This window comes from Pongo pygmaeus, chromosome 5 (genome assembly GCF_028885625.2).
Source record: "Pongo pygmaeus isolate AG05252 chromosome 5, NHGRI_mPonPyg2-v2.0_pri, whole genome shotgun sequence".
Lineage (NCBI taxonomy): Eukaryota > Metazoa > Chordata > Mammalia > Primates > Hominidae > Pongo > Pongo pygmaeus.
In genome coordinates, this window is record NC_072378.2 from 112,345,852 (window position 1) to 112,367,970 (window position 22,119).

General features: G+C 41.1%; 1 protein-coding gene and 3 pseudogenes across 1 annotated transcript; 2 read left to right on the forward strand and 2 right to left on the reverse strand.

Annotated features, from left to right (window-relative positions):
• Positions 1-224: 224 nt before the first annotated feature.
• Positions 225-889, reverse strand: LOC129039581 (cytochrome c oxidase subunit 2-like; annotated as a pseudogene).
• Positions 890-10,260: 9,371 nt separating this feature from the next.
• Positions 10,261-14,257, forward strand: LOC129039584 (ret finger protein-like 4B). Its single transcript, XM_054493504.1, has 3 exons — positions 10,261-10,353; positions 12,150-12,278; positions 12,561-14,257. The coding sequence occupies exon 3, from the start codon at positions 12,666-12,668 to the stop codon at positions 13,458-13,460; it is 795 nt and encodes a 264-aa protein (XP_054349479.1). The 5' UTR covers positions 10,261-10,353; positions 12,150-12,278; positions 12,561-12,665; the 3' UTR covers positions 13,461-14,257.
• Positions 14,258-18,537: 4,280 nt separating this feature from the next.
• Positions 18,538-19,531, forward strand: LOC129039102 (NADH-ubiquinone oxidoreductase chain 1-like; annotated as a pseudogene).
• A 1,170-nt stretch (positions 19,532-20,701) lies between these two features.
• On the reverse strand, positions 20,702-21,365 carry LOC129039585 (cytochrome c oxidase subunit 2-like; annotated as a pseudogene).
• Between the last annotated feature and the right edge of the window lie 754 nt (positions 21,366-22,119).

Sequence of the window (22,119 nt, forward strand, 5' to 3'; positions counted from 1 at the left end):
TAATAAATTTTGGTGGGGCAGGCAGATGATAATGTGTGTTTAGTATTCTTAGTTAGGTGATGAGAAATAATGTGAGGAGTATTGAGGTGATGATAGTAGGTCATACAGTGGTGTTTAGCTGCGGCATTTCTCTGTAAAGAGATAATGATTCTCTCGGTCTTTAACTTAAAAGGTTAATGCTGGGTTAGCTTTACAGTGAACTCTGGAGAGGGAGTGAAAGGCGGGTTATAAAGTGAATACGGGTCCTATTTCGAAGATTTTTAGGGGAATTAATTCTAGGACGATAGGCATGAAACCGTGGTTAACTCCGCAGATTTCTGACCATTGGCCATAGTATGCTCCTGGCCGTGTAGCAGTAAATGTGGTTTGGATTGCATCTGTTTTTAGGCCTAATGTGGGGACAGTTCATGAGTGTAAAACGTCTTGTGATGTAATTATCATACGAACGGGGCTTCAAGTGGAAGGACTACCTGGCTATCAACGTCAAGGGGTCGAAGGTCACCTGGTTCTAGCAATAGCGGTGGGAGTATGTAGGATTTGAAGATTAATCCGCCATAGTCGGTATATTCGTAGGTTCAGTATCATTGATGTCCGATTGATTTAATTGTAAAGGAGGGGTCGTTGATTTCGTCTGTTATATAAAGGATACGTAAGGATGGGAGGGCAATTAGTACTAAGATGATAGCGGGCAGGATTGTTCAGACAGTTTCGATTTCTTGGGCATCTGAGATGTTAGTGTTAGTTTTGTTGTGAGTGTTAGGAAAAGGGCGTATAGGACTAAAAAGCAGATGAGAAAGGTAATTATGAGGGCATGGTCATGAAAGACGATTAATTCTTCTATGATAGGAGATGCAGCGTCTTGCAGACCTACTTGCGCTGCGTGTGCCATTAAGATATACGGGGTTTAACCTGTCATTTAACTTCGACAAAGTTATGAAATGGTTTTTCTAATATCTTTTTGAAAAAGTCATGAAGGTTATGGGGCTGGCTTGAAACCAGCTTTAGGAGGTTCGATTCCTTCCTTTTTTGCCTAGGTTTCATGTAGATAGGTTCTTCAAACGTATGGTAGGGTGGAGGGCATCCATATAACCATTCAAAGTTGGTGGAGGGTTGTTCAATTATTAGCACTTTTCGTTTTGAGGTGACGGCTTCCCAAATTATAAAAATTATTAGTATTACTGCTGTTAGGGAGATGAATGAGCCTACAGATGACAGAATATTTCATGTGGTATATGCATCGGGGTAGTGGGAGTAACGTCGGGGTATTCCAGACAGGCCAAGAAAGGGCTGTGGGAAGAAGGTTAGATTTACGCCAACAAATATACAGCAAAATGGATTTTGGCATAGGTTTGGTCTAGAGTATCACCTGAGAATAGGGGGAATCAGTGGATAAAACCCCCTATGATGGCGAATACAGCCCCTATTGATAAAACGTAGTGAAAGTGAGCTACAACGTAGTATGTGTCATGTAGTACAATATCTAATGATGAGTTTGCTAGTACAATACCGGGAAGGCCGCCTACAGTGTAGAGGAGAATAAAACCTAGGGCTCAGAGCCCTCCAGCAGATCGTTTGGTGTTACTTCCGTGGAGTGTAGTGAGCCAACTAAATACTTTGACGCCAGTGGGAATGGCGATAATTATAGTAGCGGAAGCGAAGTAGGCTCGTGTATCTACATCTATCCCTACTGTAAATATATGGTGGGCTCATACAATGAAACCTAGGAAACCAATTGATATTATGGCTCAGACTATACCCATGTAACCGAATGGTTCTTTTTTTCCTGAGTAATATGTTACAATGTGGGAAATCATTCCGAGGCCTGGTAGGATGAGAATATAGACTTTGGGGTGACCAAAGAATCAAAACAGGTGTTGGCACAGGATAGGGTCCCCTCCTCTTGCTTGGTCAAAAAAGGTGGTATTAAGGTTGAGGTCTGTTAATAGTATGGTAATGCCAGCAGCTAGGACTGGAATGGAGAGGAGGAGTGGGACAGCTGTCATTAAGACCGATCAGACGAAGAGGGGTGTTTGGTATTGAGATATGACAGGGGGTTTTATATTAATATTTGTAGTAATAAAGTTAATAGCTCCTAGAATAGAGGAGATACCTGCTAAGTGTAAGGAGAAAATGGTTAGGTCTGCAGAGGCCCCTGGATGAGAGTAGTTTCCTGCTAAGGGAGGGTAGACTGTCCAGCCTGTTCCGGCACCGACTTCTACTACAGCGGATGCGAGCAGTAGTAGGAAGGAGGGAGGGAGGAGTCAGAAGCTTATATTGTTTATGCGGGGAAATGCTATGTCGGGGGCGCCAATTATTAAGGGGACTAGCCAATTGCCAAAGCCCCCAATTATAATGGGTATTACCATGAAAAAGATTATTACGAATGCATGGGCTGTGACGATGACGTTATTGATGTGATCATTACCTAGGAGGTTGCCGGGTTGGCCTAAGTCAGCCCGAATAAGGAGACTTAGGGCTGTGCCCAGGACTCCAGCTCATGAGCCGAATAATAGATACAGTGTTCCAATGTCTTTGTGGTTTGTGGAGAACAATCAGCGGTCGGCGAACATCAGTGGGCGGGGGGAGGGGCGGGGTAGAAGGTAGAATGGCTGAGCAAGGCATTAGACTGTAAATCTAAAGACAGAGGCTAAACCTCTTTTTACCAGCCCTGAGGTGATTATCATGTTGAATTGCAAATTCCAAGAAGCAGCTTCAAACCTGCCGGGGCTTCTCCCGCCTTTTTTTCCTTGCGGCGGGAGAAGTAGATTGAAGCCAATTGATTAGGGTATTCAGCTGTTAACTAAATATTTGTGGGTTCAAGTCCCACTGGTCTTGGAGAGATTTGATACATGATTGAATTTGGGGCTAATTTTTGTCATGTAAGGAGAGCAGGCCTGATTCCATTTTCTCTTAATACCTATCCTGACCCTTTCAAGCTTGTGGGAAGCACTCTTTCATCTGCTCTATAGCACGATGTGTTTTCCCTACCATAACATTTACAGAACACGTTACATTTGCTAGTTTACTTGTGTCTAACATTCACTAGTCTGCAAGTTCAGGAACTATGCTTAGCTTGCTCATCTATTTTATATCTATTACTTAGGAAATTGCCCCAAATATTGTAGGGACATGGGATGCAGGGGTATAGTAGTGTATTATTTGTGGTAAGAATACATGAAGAAATAAACTCATTGCAAATTATCAATGAATAATACTTGTTGGACACTTCCTGTAGGACAGTTATGGTGATGGGTAATTGGAATTGTGTTAGGATGGGAGGAAGGCTTGGTTAGAAAAGTAAAGCTACAGCAATTATCTTGAATCCATTCATGTAGGATAGGTTCATTAACACTGGTTTGAAAAGTCTTTGATGATTTTAAGAAATAAAAGTTACTTATATGGAGGTTCTGGAAAGAGAATGTCTGAAACAAGTCAAAATACATTCTCTTTTGTTATATATACGTAGACGTGATTGAAAACCTATATATGTAACCAGCAGTCCATTGCAACATACTGTAGACAGTCTTGTCTACTTCACAACATTATTTCCCTTCTCATGTACTGGTCTTACCTCCCTTCATCATGCTATAACATGAAGGGCATCGGCTGTGTCATTCCATGATTTTTTTCTGGAAGGGATCCTAGTACTTAACGGAGTACCTCAAAGATAGTAGACGCTCAGTAGATGTTCAGGTGCTCTTGGGTGTTGCTGGCTTTCCTGGTAACTTCTGAAGAAGAGTATTAATTTTGATTAGTTTATTTTGCCTAACGTCCTGACAATGGGCAGCATGCTACTAAGATCATGTGTTGTGTTTAGATGATAGTTAATTGAAACATTTCACTGCATAATTGAAAGATTTGACTCTCTCTACTGAGTTCACAGGACTGTGCTGACTCTGCTAATTAGTTATTATCTTTCCTTGTTTTGCAATAATACTATGCTAGGGAACTCACTAATAGAATTTGTTAAAAGCTGAAGACCTAGTCAGGCAGACAAGTACTGACAAGGACATTTAAAAGGAGAGCAAAAGATCAGGCACAGTGGCTCATCGTGCTGTAATCCCAGCACTTTGGGAGGCCAAGGCAGGCAGATTGCTTGAGGCCAGGAGTTTGAGACCAGCCCGGCCAACATGGTGAAACCCTGTCTCTACTAAAAATACAAATATTAGCTCGGTGTGGTGGCACGTGCCTGTAGTCCCAGCTATTTTGGAGGCTGAGGCATGAGAATCACTTGAACCTGAGAGGCAGTGGTGGCAGTGAGCCGAGATTGCGCCATTGCACTCCAGCCTGGGTGACAGAGTGAGACTCTGTCTCAAAAAAAAAAGAAAAGAAAAAAAAAATAATGGTATGGTAGTTCTAATGAATGGTATCTGTCTCTTCAGTTAGGATGTAAACTATCAGTAAAATACAAGATATGAACCAGGCATGGTGGCTTATGCCTCTAATCCCAGTACCTGGAGAGGCTGAGGTGAGAGGATTGCTTGAGCCTAGGAGTTTGAGACCAGCCTGGGTAAGACTCTGTCTCTACAGAAAATAAGTAAAAACTAGCTGGGTGTTGTGGCACACAACTGTAGTCCCAGCTACTTGGGAGGCTGAGGTGGGGGATCTCTTGAGCCCGGGAGATCGAGGCTGCAGTGAGCTGAGATTGCACCACTGCACTCCAGCCTGGGCAACAGAGAGAGACCCTGTCAAAAAAAAAAAAAAAAAAAAAAAAGATATAGTAGAAAATGAAGATGGGATTTGTGATTCCGGATTTCCAGGTTCATGGATGAAGTCTGATGAGTTGCTATGACTGTCAAAATAGCATAGATTCATAGTTCCATGAAGGTAAAGGAATTAGGTTAGCACCTGTTTTAATTAAACTTTGATTGGATTGAATGCACACAATAGAAAAATTATAAAATACACTGGTTTAAGCAAGATAGAAGTTTATTTCCATCTCATGTGAAAGATGGCCAGAGGTAGGCAATCCAGACAGGTGTTAGTAACACATCAAGATCACACAGCCTGGGGGTGGCACAAGCCTTAAATTCATTATCTAAGAGGTTAAGATGAGAATAGCACCTACCTCATAGAGCTAAGAGGATTTAATAATAAAAACCATATGAAGTACTTGAATAAAAACCTGGCACATATAACATGCTCAATAGGTGTTATCTATTAATGTGAGGGAGCCGCGGATTACTCAAGTGATGAATAAATAGTAACTAACATTCTGATAACTTCCATGGAGGAAGGATGAGGGATGTGGGAGAGGACATCACAGGGGTTTCTCATCTAGTTTGGAGGCTCTGGGAATACTCTTCTGAGGAACTAATGACCCAGATATATCTGAAAGATGAGTAGGTGTTAGTTGGGTGGCCGGCTGGGGATGGTTCCAATCAGAGAGAATCCACCTGTCCTGGATTAGGAGGGGCACCAGAAAGGAGTGAAAGGAGGCTTTGTGTCTGGATTTCAGAAGATGAGGCTGGAGAGGAGCAGGGCCAAGGCCAGGATACCTGTTAGGGATTTGGGTCCTTATCTGGACAGTAATGGGCAACCACCAATGAGGATCAATCAGTTGAAGGAGGAAGTAACCACGAGGCTGGATCTCTGCTTGTGTCCAGAGCTGCCAAACCCCAGGGGCTGATGCTCCCAGGTGGGACTGACTGTAGACAGCTTGCCTCGATGTATCTTGCATCCTGGAGTAGGGGTGGGGCTCCAGCCATTTTGAGAGATTCATAGTTGGTATGAATTTGATAACATATTGAATGCCAGATAACTGGGTGGAAAGGAAGCTTATTTTGATTCACACTTCCTCATTCAAACAAAAATATTCTGAAAGCCCTGAACTAGAGGAGAGAATGTATGCGTAATCTGAAAACACTTATATTTGGCTCTAGAAACCACAAAAGTAAAGAGCTCAAGTGGCATGGTCACCTGTGTGTCCGTATTCTTGCACTCCTGAAATTCCCTTGGATTCACACTGTCCCACTCTGGCCCCTGCTTGGGGTCTGGGACCTACCAGTGAAAGAAGGGTGGGCCCACTTGGGGTAACTGAGCACTACTCATTTATTCCACAGTGGCTTATGGTCGTTGAAAGTTACACAGGGACTTAGGTGAGAGCAAACTATTCTTGCAGATAACATGCTGTAGATGTGGAAATCTGTTGTTGGTTCTTATACAGCTATAAGCACACCATGTGCATAAAATGCGCGAACATTATTCAATTTTTTTCTTAATATGTCTGACAAAAATTTTAGAGGAACAAAAATAAAAGGGGTTCATTAATAGAACTAGAGTAGGAACTACATGTTATCAAATATGTAACTATGGAGTCTAATCATCTTATCTCTGGTTTTTACTGTAGTCTGTACTCTAAAACAAGTGTGGAAGTGGAGCGCTCCACATATCCTAAGTGCCAAAAATATTCTCTTCATGAAATTCAGCAGATCTGCAAAACACAGCTCCTTTGGAAGAGAAGAGCCAGGGAACTCCATTAGCAGGCTTTGATGGCATTAATAATTCAGAGAGGTGCCCTGTATCTTCTTTGAGATAGACAGAAGGGTCCCTTTTAATGTACAACCAGGCAGTAGAGAGGAGAGGACGAGGTTGGAGAGAAGACGAGGTTGCAAGCCAGCACCTGTCCCACACCAGGGGATGGAAGCTAATTGTGAAAAGCTGCCCCACTACAGCTGCTGCCTTTTGAAAAATGCAAACTGTGTTTTGTGCAAACATATCATCCACTTGTAAGTATCTTAGATTCCTGATAGATCTGATTATTCCCTCCTCCCCACTAGTGGCTTCATCTTATCTAATTAGCATGTGTGAAAGTTGATTCCTTTTTTAATCACGAAGCTATGGAGACAAAATTAATTTGTGATTTAATCTTAACTCATGGAAGCATTAATGATAATTAAAAATTATTTTAAAAATTAAAAAAATGTTCATGCACATTTTTGATATGTTTCCATGAGAGCATTAAGATATCACAGATAAGTGGCTTCCAATATTTCCAGCACTTGAAAATTTAAAAAAATGGTGCTTCTCTCTGAATTCAGTATTCCTGTAGTAATGGAGAATCTGGGAATCAAACTGAGTATTTCTGGGAAAAAAAAATATTTCTCCTGGCAGACGAAAGCTTAGTAGCACGAAGTCAGTGTATGGTCCAGCCACAGTCAGAGCTGGCTGAAAAATGTAAGAGTCAATAAGGAATGATGTCTTTTGTTATTATCAATATTTGTTGAGGGCCGAGTAGGTGTTATTCAGTGATAGAGAAAAACTTGATTTGGAATCATCACTGCAGTTAAGTAAATTAAATGAAAAAGTGAAAAAAGCCTCATCATTATTGGAAAAAGGAGAGAAAATGTTCCATATTTAGCCATATCATATGTATTAGTTTTGAGATGGCAGAAGCCAAACAAAAAGATGGCTGGATGCATCATTAGAGTTTTTGGTTACCAAGGAACTAAGACCTGCTGCTGTCACTTAGAGTTATAGAATTTGTAGTAGGGCAATGATCTTTGAATAGGTTAGAGAGGTCCTGGAAGCCCCTGAGACACTTTTAGTGAGTCTGCAGAATCTTTCCTTTTCCAACTAAACATCTGTGGGAAGCCACATTTTTTTTCACATATTTAAATCAAAGCAACATATCACAACAGGTTCAGCAAAAGTGGATGTAAGAATCCAGATGTCTTTTATTAAGCAAAAATTACAGAGGTTTGCAAACATTCAAAACAATGGAACTCTTCTAGGTAATTGTTTTTGTTTTAGAAAATAGTTATTTGTTCAAATAAAATTATATTATTTATGTTAACATGTAATGGTTTTATTTTAATTAATTAAATAGAGCTTTAAAAAATTCTCAGTTTGAATTTCTAATATTGTAAATATGAAGAAATATAATTCATATGAACAAAAAGCTTTTTGGAGTTCTCATTTATGTATAAGAGTGCAAATGATATCACCTTACATCTGTAAGAATTTTTTTTTTTTTTTTTTTGAGACGGAGGTTTGCTCTGTCGCCCAGGCTGGAGTGCAGTGGCGCGACCTCGGCTCAGTGCAACCTCCGCCTCCTAGGTTCAAGCAATTCTCTGCCTCAGCCTCACGAGTAGCTGGAATTACAGGTGGCTGCCACCACACCTTGCTAATTTTTTAATTTTTGGTAGAAACGGGGTTTTAGCATCTTGACCATGCTTGTCTTGAACTCCTAACCTCGCGATTCACCCGCCTTGGCCTCCCAAAGTGCTGGGATTACAGGCATGAGAAAAAAATAAATAAATAAAAAAGAGAAGAGATAACAAATGCTGGCAAAGATAGGAAGAAAAGAGAAACCTCGTACAACATTGGTGGGAATGTAAATTAGCACAACTATTATGAAAACTAGTATGGGGGTTCTTCAAAGAACTAAAAATAGAGCTACTATGTGATCTAGCAATTCTACTTCTGGATATATATCCAAAGAAAAGCAAATCAGTACATTGAAGAGATATCTGCTCTCCTATGTTCCTAACAGCATTATTCACAGTGGCCAAGATATAGAATCAACCTATATTCATCAACTGATGAATGCATAAAGAATCAGGATATTCCTCAATAGATGAATACATAAAGAAAACATGGTACATGTACATGATGGAATACTATCGAGTCTTAAGAAATTCTATCATTTTCAACAACATGGAACCTGGAGGACATTATGTTGAGTGAAATAAGCTGGCACCGAAAGGCAAATGCTGCAGGATTTCACCTATATGTGGAATGGAAAAAAATAAAAAAAATTGAACTCATGGAAGCATGGAGTAGAATGGTGGCTACCGGGCACTGGGATAGAAAGAAGACTGAAATGGGGAGATGTTGGTTAAAAGGTACAAAATTTTCAGGTAGATAGAAGGAATACACTTTGGAGATCCATTGTACATCATGGTGGATATAACTAATGATAATGTATAGCACACCTAAAAATTGCTAAGATAATAGATTTTGAATATTTTCATGACCACATGATAAGTATGTGAAGTGACAGGTATGTTAATTGGCTTGATTTAATCATTTCACAGTGTATACATACATCAGACAATTAAAAAACAAATGATAAATCTGGGTAAAGAATATATCTCTTTTTCCTATTTCTACAAATTTTCTGTGTCTAAAATTATTTCAGAATAAAATGAAAGAAAAAATAAAATGACATTTTTGAATAATTAAAAAAGAGAGTGTAAGGATTCTTGAGATGAAAATCTCAAGTTTAAACGGTTTTGAGATTACAATTTAAAAAGTTTGAGCTCCTAACCTTACGTGATCTGCCCACCTTGGCCTCCTGTAATCCCAGCCACCAGGGAGTCTGAGGCACAAGAATCGCTTGAACCTGGGAGGTGGAGGTTGCAATGAGCCGAGATTGAGCCACTGCACTCCGACCTGGGAGGCAGAGCGAGATTGTGTCAAAAAAACAAAACAATAAAACCCCCAACAACGCTTGAGACCTGCTCCTGCAAGTATTTAACTCACAGAAATGGAGATAGCACCAGGTAAAAATGAAGTAAAAGCTGTGTAAGCTGTGTGTTGGGCCTTGCAGAACAGGAAGCCTGAGAAAGGAGGGGTTATTTAGAATGCAGTCTCTCTTGGGGAAAACGTATATTCCAGTGATCCTCTCTACAATGGGACTTCATTCACTCTCCAAATCCCTTTTTGGAAGTTTTTGTCTTAGCTTTCCTCTCTTGTGACTTTTACTGCTCCTTCTGCTCTGGATACAGACACCATAAAATTTACCGTTCATCCAAGAACACTTTTGAGAGTAAAAAATGGAATTATTAATAATTACAGGACAATAGCCTTGCCTAGCTGCCATCTTTCTTATCCTGTCCAGTAAGTACCCCTAAGAGTAGAATTGTTGAGTCGAAGGACATGAAAACTGTTGTAGATCCTGTCCACTGATGATTGTAGCAGGAATGGGAACACCAATGATTACATTAGTCATGAGGTGATTAGGTTTCAACAGTGCATTTCTGTATTTGATCTCCAACACATTTTGCTTTTTAAAGTTGAGTTCTGAAATTAGAGACAAGAGCAGATGGCAGGAGATTCACTCTAATTCAAGGAGTTATTAAGAAATTTTGAATTTTTTTACTATATAATTTGAAGCGTGCTTTAATGTCATCATCATAAACGGAAGGGTGGGTTGATGAGTTTACTCAGATTAGGGTGGTACAACCTTTGGGGCGGAGCCTCCGACTCTGATTGGTTGGACAATGTTTTCCAGGCAGTATGAAAACGCCGGTGTCTCTGTGCGGAAACTCTGAGAGGAGCAGAGGTCTGTAGAGGTAGAGACGCAGGCTTCGGATCTTTCAGAATTCTGTTGTAAGTCTCCAAGTCAAGGTAAGTTATACCTTCTGTTTAAGCTATTTCCAATGTCCTATTCTGTGTTTGGCTACAAACTGGTGTTTTCGAATGCCTTTAACTATTTATTTTAGAGGAGAAAGAACTAGTTTTTTCCCCGTGCCAGGGAGCTTTCTTCACCTTTAACTATAACTTTGCCATTTAAAGTTTTACATATGAACCTCAGGTCACTCTCTGCATGAACTTGTATTTGTATGTGTTTTCAACTACAATGGATTTGCTGTTTTAAAATGGTTTCTTTTTATTTTCCAACATTTCCTAAAAGATTTGTGGGTTTTCGGCCGGGCGCCATGGTTCGCGCCTGCGCTTTGGGAGGCTGAGGTGGGTGGATCACGAGGTCAAGAGACCAGCCTGTCCAACATGGTGAAACCCCGTCTCTACTAAAAATACAAAACTTAGTCGGACGTGGTGGCACATGCTTGTAATCCCAGCTACTCAGGAGGCCGAGGCAGGAGAATTGCTTGAACCCGGGAGGCAGAGGTTGCAGTGAGCCGAGATGGAGCCACTGCACCCCCAGCCTGGGCGACAGAGCAAGACTCCGTCTCAAAAAAAAAAAAAAAAAAAAAACACTTCGCTTCGGGTTTTCACTTAAATATAGTTGACCACTTTTAGTAGTTGTGTCATAATTAGTGGAATCATTTTATTATTGTTAGATAATTCAATTGTTCCTGATCATTTGGGATGGTAGTTAACACTGAAATGAATAACTTGTGAATAAGTGTAGCATTTTTTTTTTTTTTTTGTAAAATTGTTTTCTTAGATACATTCCAAGGTGGGTTAGGCAATTAGATTTCCAGCACCATGTTAAATTTCCCATTAAATTGAAAGAGATAACAGAATTTAAGAAAGAGGTAATCTCTGGCTGTCCGCCAGCCAGACACCATGAGATTGGAATGCTGATCAGGACTTGGAAGACAAAGTTTTATGTGGGCAGATACCCTGTTTATTCCACACGTTTGTGTTTCCAGAGTCCAGTTGAGGCCAAGAGCACAGAAGGGGCTCAATAAGTATTTGTTGGAACGAGATTAGAGAATGTGTTCTGGGATGTAGGACAGTTCTAGTAACTCAGTCTTAGGCTGGCCTCAGCTGTGTTCATCACTTCCTCTCTCTGGTAATGTTGATGTTGCTCCTCTTTCTGTCCCTCATTCTGTTACTACTGTCACCAGTAAATGTGTGATTTGTGGGTTCTTGGTAAGAAGTTCTGCTAGTTACTGCTCAGTGCAGTCTCCTATTGGAGAACAGTCCTCTGTTCACATCATCTCAAAGGTGCCGTCCAGCTTTGCGAGGCTGTCTTTGGGTCATGGGTCTAGCCTGGTCCAATATGCTGTGCCCAGCATGTCAGAGACAGCTCACTCAAAGAATGACAGCCATGGTGGGAAGTCCTCTGGGAGTACCAGAGGCTCTCAAGCTTTGGGAGCAGTTGGGGTAACTGGAGGGCATCTTCCTTGTCTGGAACATCATTTTGGTTTGTATTCAGGCATGATTATTTTGGAGAAGTTGATGACTATGATATTTTTATTCACATTAATTCAAGCCTTAATTAGTCTTCTTAGAGTGCTTTAAAGCATTTCATCTAATAACACTTTCTCCTTAAACTTGATTCTTTTTTGGGCATCTCATTTTGCAGTGGATATTGCTGGCTTTACTCACATGTGGTAATTTTCCTGGAAATTCTGAGGATTCCTTAGAGTCACTTTTCTGTGATGAGTAATGTAGAATTGGCTTTATTTTCATGATTGAATTTAGACATGAAAATTCTTTTTCCTGCATTGCAGGTGATCTACAAAGAAATACTGAGTGGAGACTATACTGAGATTCTATTAAAGACCCACTTGAATTCAGCCCCCATTAGGAGAAACTTTGGCCAGAGCAGCCAACACATCACCTGGAAGTCTTCAGACTAGGTAAGCTGCACTCTCTGAAAAGAAAGTTTCCACTGTCCTATTTCTGTCTTGTGATTATCTAGAGTTTGAAGAGTTTTGTAATCATTTTTATCACCATGACTACATTACTGTGATTCTCTAGCAATTCAGTGTCACTTTCATACACAAACAGAAATATTATTTATTTTTTGTTATTCTTAATTTCTTAGTTAATAAATTTATTATTATTTATTAAATAATATAATTCATTTATGTATGCCAATAACTTATTTATTAATTTGTATTATTTAATCTTGGATTTAGACTATTGAAGAGTGGATTGTGTACTGAGGGCTCCCAAGTGCTTCCAGAAGTCAATAAAGGATCATTTCAGTTTACTTCACGGCTAAGGAGTAACCCTTAGGAGCCATGGCCCAATACCTGCAAGCAGAGTTGTCCTGTCCAGTTTGCCTGAATTTTTTCTCCTGTCCCATTTCTCTCTCTTGTAAACACGTTTTCTGTTTTAATTGCATCCAGAATTGGATGCTAGAAAACCATGATTTTTGCTTGATGTGCCCCTTGTGTCGAGAGGTGGTGAAGGCACCTCCTTTTGAGGAATGGCATGTGAGAGCCCTAGCACTCATCACCAAGCTCCACGGTAACCAATTTGAGGAAAGTGTGGACATGAGGGAGGAGCTCCGGCATTTTCGGGAGGATGTGACCTTGGATGCAGCCACTGCCAGCTCCCTCCTTGTCTTCTCCAGTGATCTAAGAAGCGCTCAGTGTGGGAAGATCCACCACGACCTGACAAAAGATCCCAGGCTGACCTGTGTCCTGGGTACTCCCCGCTTCTCCTCTGGCCAACATTACTGGGAGGTTGAAGTGGGAGAGGTGAAGTCATGGTCCCTGGGCGTCTGCAAGGAGTCGGCTGACAGAAAGAGCAGTGATTTATCCCCTGAGCATGGCTTCTGGATCATTAGCATGAAGGCAGGAGCAATCCATGCTAACACCGATCTGGAGAGAATTCCTGCAAGCCCTGGCCTTCGCCGTGTGGGAATTTTCCTGGATGTTGACTTAGAAAAAATCCAGTTTTTTGATGTTGACAATAATGTCCTCATCTATACACATGACGGTTTCTTCTCTTTGGAGCCTTTGCGTCCATTCTTCTGTCTGGAGCTCTTGGGAGAAGGGGAGAGTGGCAACGTCCTGACCATCTGCCCATGAGAAAATCAACCCTTCCTAGAAGCTTTCTAAGAGGTGAAAGAGAATTTTGGCCTGAGAAAGGGTCAACATGATTGAGGAAGAGATAATGTGCTATAGTGCAAAGACTTGGTAAATTTTTAAAGTAGATTTTGTAGACTTTGTAGCAAAACAATATTTGGATTTTTGGGGTAAATTTTGTAGAATTTGTAGCTAGGTCACTGGGGTCTTTAGGGATGTCATTAAGTACTCTAAGCCTCAGTTTTCTAGTCTGTAGATGCGGATAATTGTATCTCAAACAGCTGTGGTAATTAGAGACAATACTGTGCCTTTGTCTTATACTAAATAACAATAGAGCAATATTAGATTGTAAGTAAGCTAGATATTAGCTTTTGTGGATAGACAATATCTTTTTCATTATTTCAAGCTATTTTGTGTAATTCCTGATAATGTCTGAGGAGGAAGAAAAATCAAACAGCCAGTGTGAGTTATTTTGTTGATATGGCATGAAATTTCAGAGAGACAAATTGGTATTGGGAAAGAACTAAGTTTTTCATTTTTATTTTCTTTGAAACACAGCCACATGAGGTTTCTTCAAAGACAAAGGACTTTGACCAAAATGTATTGTTAATGGTGATTCATATTCTTATGGGAAGTATCTTTTGCCCATCTCAATAATTGGACTATTGTGATTTATAAGAATTCTTATCAACCATGTTAAGTAACACATATTCATCAAAAATTGTTTTCAAGGTTGCTTTTGGATTTATTTTTTATTTGTAGAAGTTATATTTTCTTGCAAATAAATTTATAAAGCATTGGATGTGTTCGTGTTTATGCTGTTTGGTCCGTCTCTCACACACAGTCTGAAGTTGGTACCCCTCTTCCTCCACCACATCTACATGGTCCCAGACTGTGATTTCCAATATGTCATCCTTGTACTCTCATGATGACTCCTTTTCGAACTATTCAGGTCTCTTAGGGTTGTATTTTTTCTGATTTACTGAGTCAGCCACTTCTGAGATTACAACTGCCCCAAAAGGGCTGGGGTCTGAGCATGTTCTGGAATCTGCCTTTGACTTCCTTTCTAGAGAGACCCAGAATTGTCATTTCCCTTCTCTTTCCAACTTCACTGGGAGTAGGGAGATAGCCGTTTTCCGCTCCTTATTCTCTTTTGATGTCTACAACTTTATTTCAGGGGACTCATTGCCCTTCCCTAACACTGGGCAAAATTTCAGGATACGAAATAAATGTACAAAAATCACTAGTATTCTTATATACCAAGAAGAGTCAAGCTGACAGCCAAATCAGGAATGAACTCCCATTCAGAATTGCCACAAAAAGAATAAAATACCTAGGAATATAGCTAACTAAGGGAGGTGAAAGATCTCTACGAGAACTATAAACCACTGTTGAAAGAAATCAGAGATGACAGAAACAAATGGAAAAACATCCCATGCCCATGAAAAGGAAGAATCGATATTGTTAAAATGGCCATACTGTCCAAAGCAATTTATAGTTTCAATGCTATTTTTATTAAACTACCACTGGGACTCCTCACAGAACTAGATAAAACTATTTTGAAATTCATATGGAACCACGGATATCCCCCTCAGATAGTGGTTTCTCGCTCACCATCCTCCGTGAAATCAGTATCCCGCACAAGAGTGCTACTCTCCTCTCTCCGGGCCCATAACACTTGGGGGTAGCTACAGTGAACTGTATCCGGCATCTGGTTTTTACCTCACGACCATAACACCCAAGATTGCCCGCACGTTCCCCTTAAATAAGACATCACGATGGATCACGGGTCTATCACCCTATTAACCAGTCACGGGAGCTCTCCATGCATTTGGTATTTTTATGTGGGGGGTGTGCACGCGATAGCATTGCGAAACGCTGGCCCCGGAGCACCCTATGTCGCAGTATCTGTCTTTGATTCCTGCCCCATCCCATTTTTAATTGCACCTACGTTCAATATTCTGGACCAGCATACTCACAAGGTGTTAATTAATCCATGCTTGTTGGACATAACAATAACCATTGAGCACACCCACAACCACTTTCCACACCAATTCTACGATAAAATTCCACAAACCCCCCTCCCCCCACCTCTGGTTACACCACCTAAGAAAGACATCTCTGCCAAACCCCAAAAACAAAGAGCTGTAATCTAATTTGACGAGAATTCAAATTTTCTCTTTTGGCGGTATGCATTTTTAACAGTCACCCCTCAACTAACCCAACTTTTTTCCTCAACCTCACTTCACCAGCTCTATCAATTTAATTTCTTCTTCTAGTCACTTTATTCAGCACACATACCGCTACTAATCCCACACCCCAAATTAACTCTACCCCAAAGATAACACTCCAAAACAGTTTATGTAGCTTATTCACCCAAAGCAATACACTGAAAATGTCTCGATGGGCCCACACTGCCCCATAAACAAATAGGTTTTGTCCTACCCTTTCTGTTGGTTCTTAGTAAGATTACACATGCAAGCATCCCCACCCCGGTGAAGTCGCCGTCTATATCACCAGGATCAAAAGGAGCAAGTATCAAGCACGCAACAATGCAGCTCAAAACGCTTAGCCTAGCCACACCCCCACGGGAGACAGCAGTGATAAACCTTTAGCAATAAACGAAAGTTCAACTAAGCTATACTAACCTTAGGGTTGGTCAATTTCGTGCCAGCCACCGCGGTCACACGATTAACCCAAGCTAATAGAAACCGGCGTAAAGAGTGTTTTAGATCACCCTCCCCAATAAAGCTAAAATTCACCTGAGTTGTAGAAAACTCAGTTGATATAAAATAAACCACGAAAGTGGCTTTAATATTTCTGAACACACAATAGCTAAGACCCAAACTGGGATTAGATACCCCACTATGCTTAGCCCTAAACTTCAACAGTTAAATCAACAAAACTGCTCGCCAGAACACTACGAGCCACAGCTTAAAACTCAAAGGACCTGGCGGTGCTTCATATCCCTCCAGAGGAGCCTGTTCTGTAATCGATAAACCCCGATCAACCTCACCATCTCTTGCTCAGCCTATATACCGCCATCTGCAGCAAACTCTGACAAAGGCTGCAAAGTAAGCGCAAGTATCCACGTAAAGACGTTAGGTGAAGGTGTAGCCCATGAGATGGCAAGAAATGGGCTACATTTTCTACTTCAGAAAACTACAATAACCCTTATGAAACTTAAGGGTCGAAGGTGGATTTAGCAGTAAACTAAGAGTAGAGTGCTTAGTTGAACAGGGCCCTGAAGCGTGTACACACCGCCCGTCACCCTCCTCGACTATATTTCAAGGACTGTCTAACTAAAACCCCTATGCATTTATATAGAGGAGATAAGTCATAACATGGTAAGTGTACCGGGAAGTGCACTTGGACGAACCAGAGTGTAGCTTAATATAAAGCACCCGGCTTACACTTGGGAGATTTCAACTCAACTTGACCACTCTGAGCTAACCCTAGCCCCAAACCCAATCCACCCTACTACCAAACGACTTTAACCAAATCATTCACTCAAATAAAGTATAGGCGATAGAAATTATAACTCGGCGCAATAGATATAGTACTGCAAGGGAAAGATGAAAACATATAACCAAGCATGACATAGCAAGGACTAACCCCTGTACCTTCTGCATAATGAATTAACTAGAAGTAACTTTGCAAGAAGAACGAAAGCTAAGACCCCCAAAACCAGACGAGCTACGTAAGAACAGCTAAAAGAGCACACCCGTCTATGTAGCAAAATAGTGGGAAGATTCACAGGTAGAGGCGACAAACCTATCGAGCCCGGTGATAGCTGGTTGTCCAAGATAGAATCTTAGTTCAACTTTAAGTTTACCTGCAGATACCCCATTCTCCCTGTAAATTTAACTGTTAGTCTAAAGAGGAACAGCTCTTTAGACACTAGGAAAAAACCTTGTAAAGAGAGTAAAAAATACAACACCCATAGTAGGCCTAAAAGCAGCCATCAATTTAGAAAGGGTTCAAGCTCAACACCCAACCACCCAAAAAATCCCAAACACACAACTGAACTCCTTACACCCCATTGGACCAATCTACTATCCTATAGAAGAAATAATGTTAGTATAAGTAACATGAAAATATTCTCCTCTGCATAAGCCTACATCAGTCCACAATATTACACTGACAGTTAACAGCTCAATATCTACAACCAATCAACAAACCATTATTATCCCTACTGTTAACCCAACACAGACATGCCCATAAGGAAAGGTTAAAAAAAGTAAAAGGAACCCGGCAAACCTTACCCCGCGTGTTTACCAAAAACATCACCTCTAGCATTACCAGTATTAGGGGCACCGCCTGCCCGGTGACATATGTTCAACGGCCGCGGTACCCTAGCCGTGCAAAGGTAGCATAATCACTCATTCCTTAAATAGGGACTTGTACGAATGGCTTCACGAGGGTTCAGCTGTCTCTTACTTTCAACCAGTGAAATTGACCTGCCCGTGAAGAGGCGGGCATAATAAAACAAGACGAGAAGACCCTATGGAGCTTCAATTTACTAATGCAAACAACACCCAATAAACCCACAGGCTCTAAACCACTAAACCTGCATTAAAAATTTTGGTTGGGGCGACCTCGGAGCATAACCCAACCTCCGAGCAACATATGCTGAGACTTCACCAGTCAAAACGAGTTACCGCGTGCAATTGATCCAATAATTTGACCAACGGAACAAGTTACCCTAGGGATAACAGCGCAATCCTATTCTAGAGTCCATATCAACAATAGGGTTTACGACCTCGATGTTGGATCAGGACATCCCGATGGTGCAGCCTCAATTAAAGGTTCGTTTGTTCAACGATTAAAGTCCTACGTGATCTGAGTTCAGACCGGAGCAATCCAGGTCGGTTTCTATCTATTCTACATTCCTCCCTGTACGAAAGGACAAGAGAAATAAGGCCTACTTCACAAAGCGCCTCCCCCCCATAAATGATATTATCTCCATTTAATACTGTGCCTACACTTACTCAAGAACCGAGTTTGTTAAGATGGCAGAGCCCGGCAATTGCATAAAATTTAAAACTTTATAATCAGAGGTTCAATTCCTCTTAACAACATGCCAATAGACAAACTCCTACTTCTTATTGCACCTATTCTAATTGCCATAGCATTCCTAATGCTAACCGAACGAAAAGTCCTAGGTTATATACAACTACGCAAAGGACCCAACTTTGTAGGCCCCTACGGACTACTACAACCTTTTGCTGACGCTATACAACTCTTCACCAAAGAACCCCTAAAACCCTCCACAACTACCATCACCCTCTACATCACGGCCCCAACCTTAGCCCTCACCATCGCCCTCCTATTATGAGCCCCCCTCCCTATACCTAACCCCCTGGTTAACCTTAACCTAGGCCTCTTATTTATCCTGGCCACATTCAGCCTAGCCGTCTACTCCATCCTTTGATCAGGATGAGCATCAACTCGAACTACGCCTTAATCGGTGCATTACGAGCAGTAGCCCAAACAATCTCATACGAAGTCACCCTAGCCATCATTCTATTATCAGTACTACTAATAAGCGGTTCATTTAACCTCTGTACTCTCATCACAACACAAGAACATCTCTGATTACTCCTGCCATCATCACCCTTAGCTATAATATGATTTATCTCCACACTAGCGGAAACCAATCGAACCCCCTTCGACCTCACTGAAGGAGAATCTGAAGTAGTCTCAGGTTTTAACATTGAATATGCTGCAGGCCCATTCGCCCTATTCTTCATAGCCGAATATATAAATATTATTATAATAAACGCCCTCACCGCTACAATCTTCCTAGGAACAGTATACAACATTCACTCCCCAGAACTCTACACAACATATTTCATCATTAAAACCCTACTCCTAACATCCCTATTTTTATGAATTTGAACAGCATATCCCCGATTCCGCTATGATCAACTCATACACCTCCTATGAAAAAACTTCCTACCACTTACTCTGGCACTACTCATATGACACATCTCTATACCTACTACAATCGCCAGCATTCCCCCCCAAACTTAAGAAATATGTCTGACAAAAGAGTTACTTTGATAGAGTAAATAATAGGGGTTTAAATCCCCTCATTTCTAGGACCATAGGAATTGAACCCATCCCTGAGAATCCAAAATTCTCCGTGCCACCTGTCACACCCTATCCTAAAGTAAGGTCAGCTACATAAGCTATCGGGCCCATACCCCGAAAATGTTGGTTATCTCCTTCCCGTACTAATTAATCCCCTAGCCCAACCCATCATCTGCTCTACCGTCTTCACAGGTACATTCATTGCAACACTAAGTTCACACTGATTTTTCACCTGAGTAGGTTTAGAAATAAACATACTGGCCTTTATTCCAATCTTAACTGAAAAAATAAACCCCCGCTCTACAGAAGCCGTTGTCAAATATTTTCTTACACAAGCAAAGCAATCCACAATCCTTCTAATAGCCGTCCTCTCCAACAACATACTCTCTGGACAATGAACCATAACCAACGCCACCAACCAATACTCGTCATTAATAATCACAAAAGCCCTAGCAATAAAACTAGGAATAGCCCCTTTGCATTTCTGAGTCCCAGAAGTCACCCAAGGAACCACCCTAATATTTTTGGTTTTAAAGCGGAAGCCTGTGGTCACTGTGCCTGCTCATAGGGGGATTGCCATGGCTAGGTTTATAGATAGTTGGGTAGTTGGTGTAAATGAGTGGGACAAGAGTCCGAGTAGATTGGTTGTGGCAATAAAAATAATCAGGGAAATTAGTATAAGGGACCAGGTTCGTCCCTTAGTGTTATGTATCGTTATTATCTGTTTTAAGATAAGTTGAATTAGTCATTGTTGAGTGGTGATTAGTCGGTTGTTGATGGGGTACTTGGAGGTTGGGATCAATAAGGGGGGAAATAGGATGATTGGTACTGCGGCGGGTAGACCTAGTACTGTAGGGGTAATGAATGAAGCAAATAAATTTTCGTTCATTATGGTTCTCAGGGCTTATTGTAGTTTTTTATTTTAATAAATTTTGGTGGGGCAGGCAGATGATAATGTGTGTTTAGTATTTTTAGTTGGGTAATGAGAAATAATGTGAGGAGTATTGAGGTGATGATAGTAGGTCATACAGTGGTATTTAACTGCAGCATTTCACTGTAAAGAGATAATGATTCTCTTGGTCTTTAACTTAAAAGGTTAATGCTGGGTTAGCTTTACAGTGAACTCTGGAGAGGGAGTGTAAGGCGGGTTATAAAGTGAATACGGGTCTTATTTCGAAGATTTTTAGGGGAATTAATTCTAGGACGATAGGCATGAAACCGTGGTTAGCTCCGCAGATTTCTGACCATTGGCCATAGTATGCTCCTGGCCGTGTAGCAGTAAATGTGGTTTGGATTGCATCTGTTTTTAGGCCTAATGTGGGGACAGTTCATGAGTGTAAAACGTCTTGTGATGTAATTATCATACGAACGGGGCTTCAACTGGAAGGACTACCCGGTTATCAACGTCAAGGGGTCGAAGGTCACCTGGTTCTAGCAATAGCGGTGGGAGTATGTAGGAATTGAAGATTAATCCGCCATAGTCGGTATATTCGTAGGTTCAGTATCATTGATGTCCGATTGATTTAATTGTAAAGGAGGGGTTGTTGATTTCATCTGTTATATAAAGGATACGTAAGGATGGGAGGGCAATTAGAACTAAGATGATAGCGGGCAGGATTGTTCAGACAGTTTCGATTTCTTGGGCATCTGAGATGTTAGTGTTAGTTTTGTTGTGAGTGTTAGGAAAAGGGCGTATAGGACTAGGAAGCAGATGAGAAAAATAATTATGAGGGCATGGTCATGAAAGACGATTAATTCTTCTATGATAGGAGATGTAGCGTCTTGCAGACCTACTTGCGCTGCGTGTGCCATTAAGATATACGGGGTTTAACCTGTCATTTAACTTCGACAAAGTTATGAAATGGTTTTTCTAATATCTTTTTGAAAAAGTCATGGAGGTTATGGGGCTGGCTTGAAACCAGCTTTAGGAGGTTCGACTCCTTCCTTTTTTGCCTAGGTTTCATGTAGATAGGTTCTTCAAACGTATGGTAGGGTGGAGGGCATCCATATAACCATTCCAGGTTGGTGGAGGGTTGTTCAATTATTAGCACTTTTCGTTTTGAGGTGACGGCTTCCCAAATTATAAAAATTATTAGTATTACTGCTGTTAGGGAGATGAATGAGCCTACAGATGACAGAATATTTCATGTGGTATATGCATCGGGGTAGTGGGAGTAACGTCGGGGTATTCCAGACAGGCCAAGAAAGGGCTGTGGGAAGAAGGTTAGATTTACGCCAACAAATATGACAGCAAAATGGATTTTGGCATAGGTTTGGTCTAGAGTATCACCTGAGAATAGGGGGAATCAGTGGATAAAACCCCCTATGATGGCGAATACAGCCCCTATTGATAAAACGTAGTGAAAGTGAGCTACAACGTAGTATGTGTCATGTAGTACAATATCTAATGATGAGTTTCCTAGTACAATACCGGGAAGGCCGCCTACAGTGAAGAGGAGAATAAAACCTAGGGCTCAGAGCCCTGCAGCAGATCGTTTGGTGTTACTTCCGTGGAGTGTAGCGAGCCAACTAAATACTTTGACGCCAGTGGGAATGGCGATAATTA

Coding starts and splice junctions, on each gene's coding strand:
- LOC129039584 (XM_054493504.1), top strand. CDS start 12,666: ATGGCCCAATACCTGCAAGCAGAGTTGTCCTGTCCAGTTTGCCTGAAT.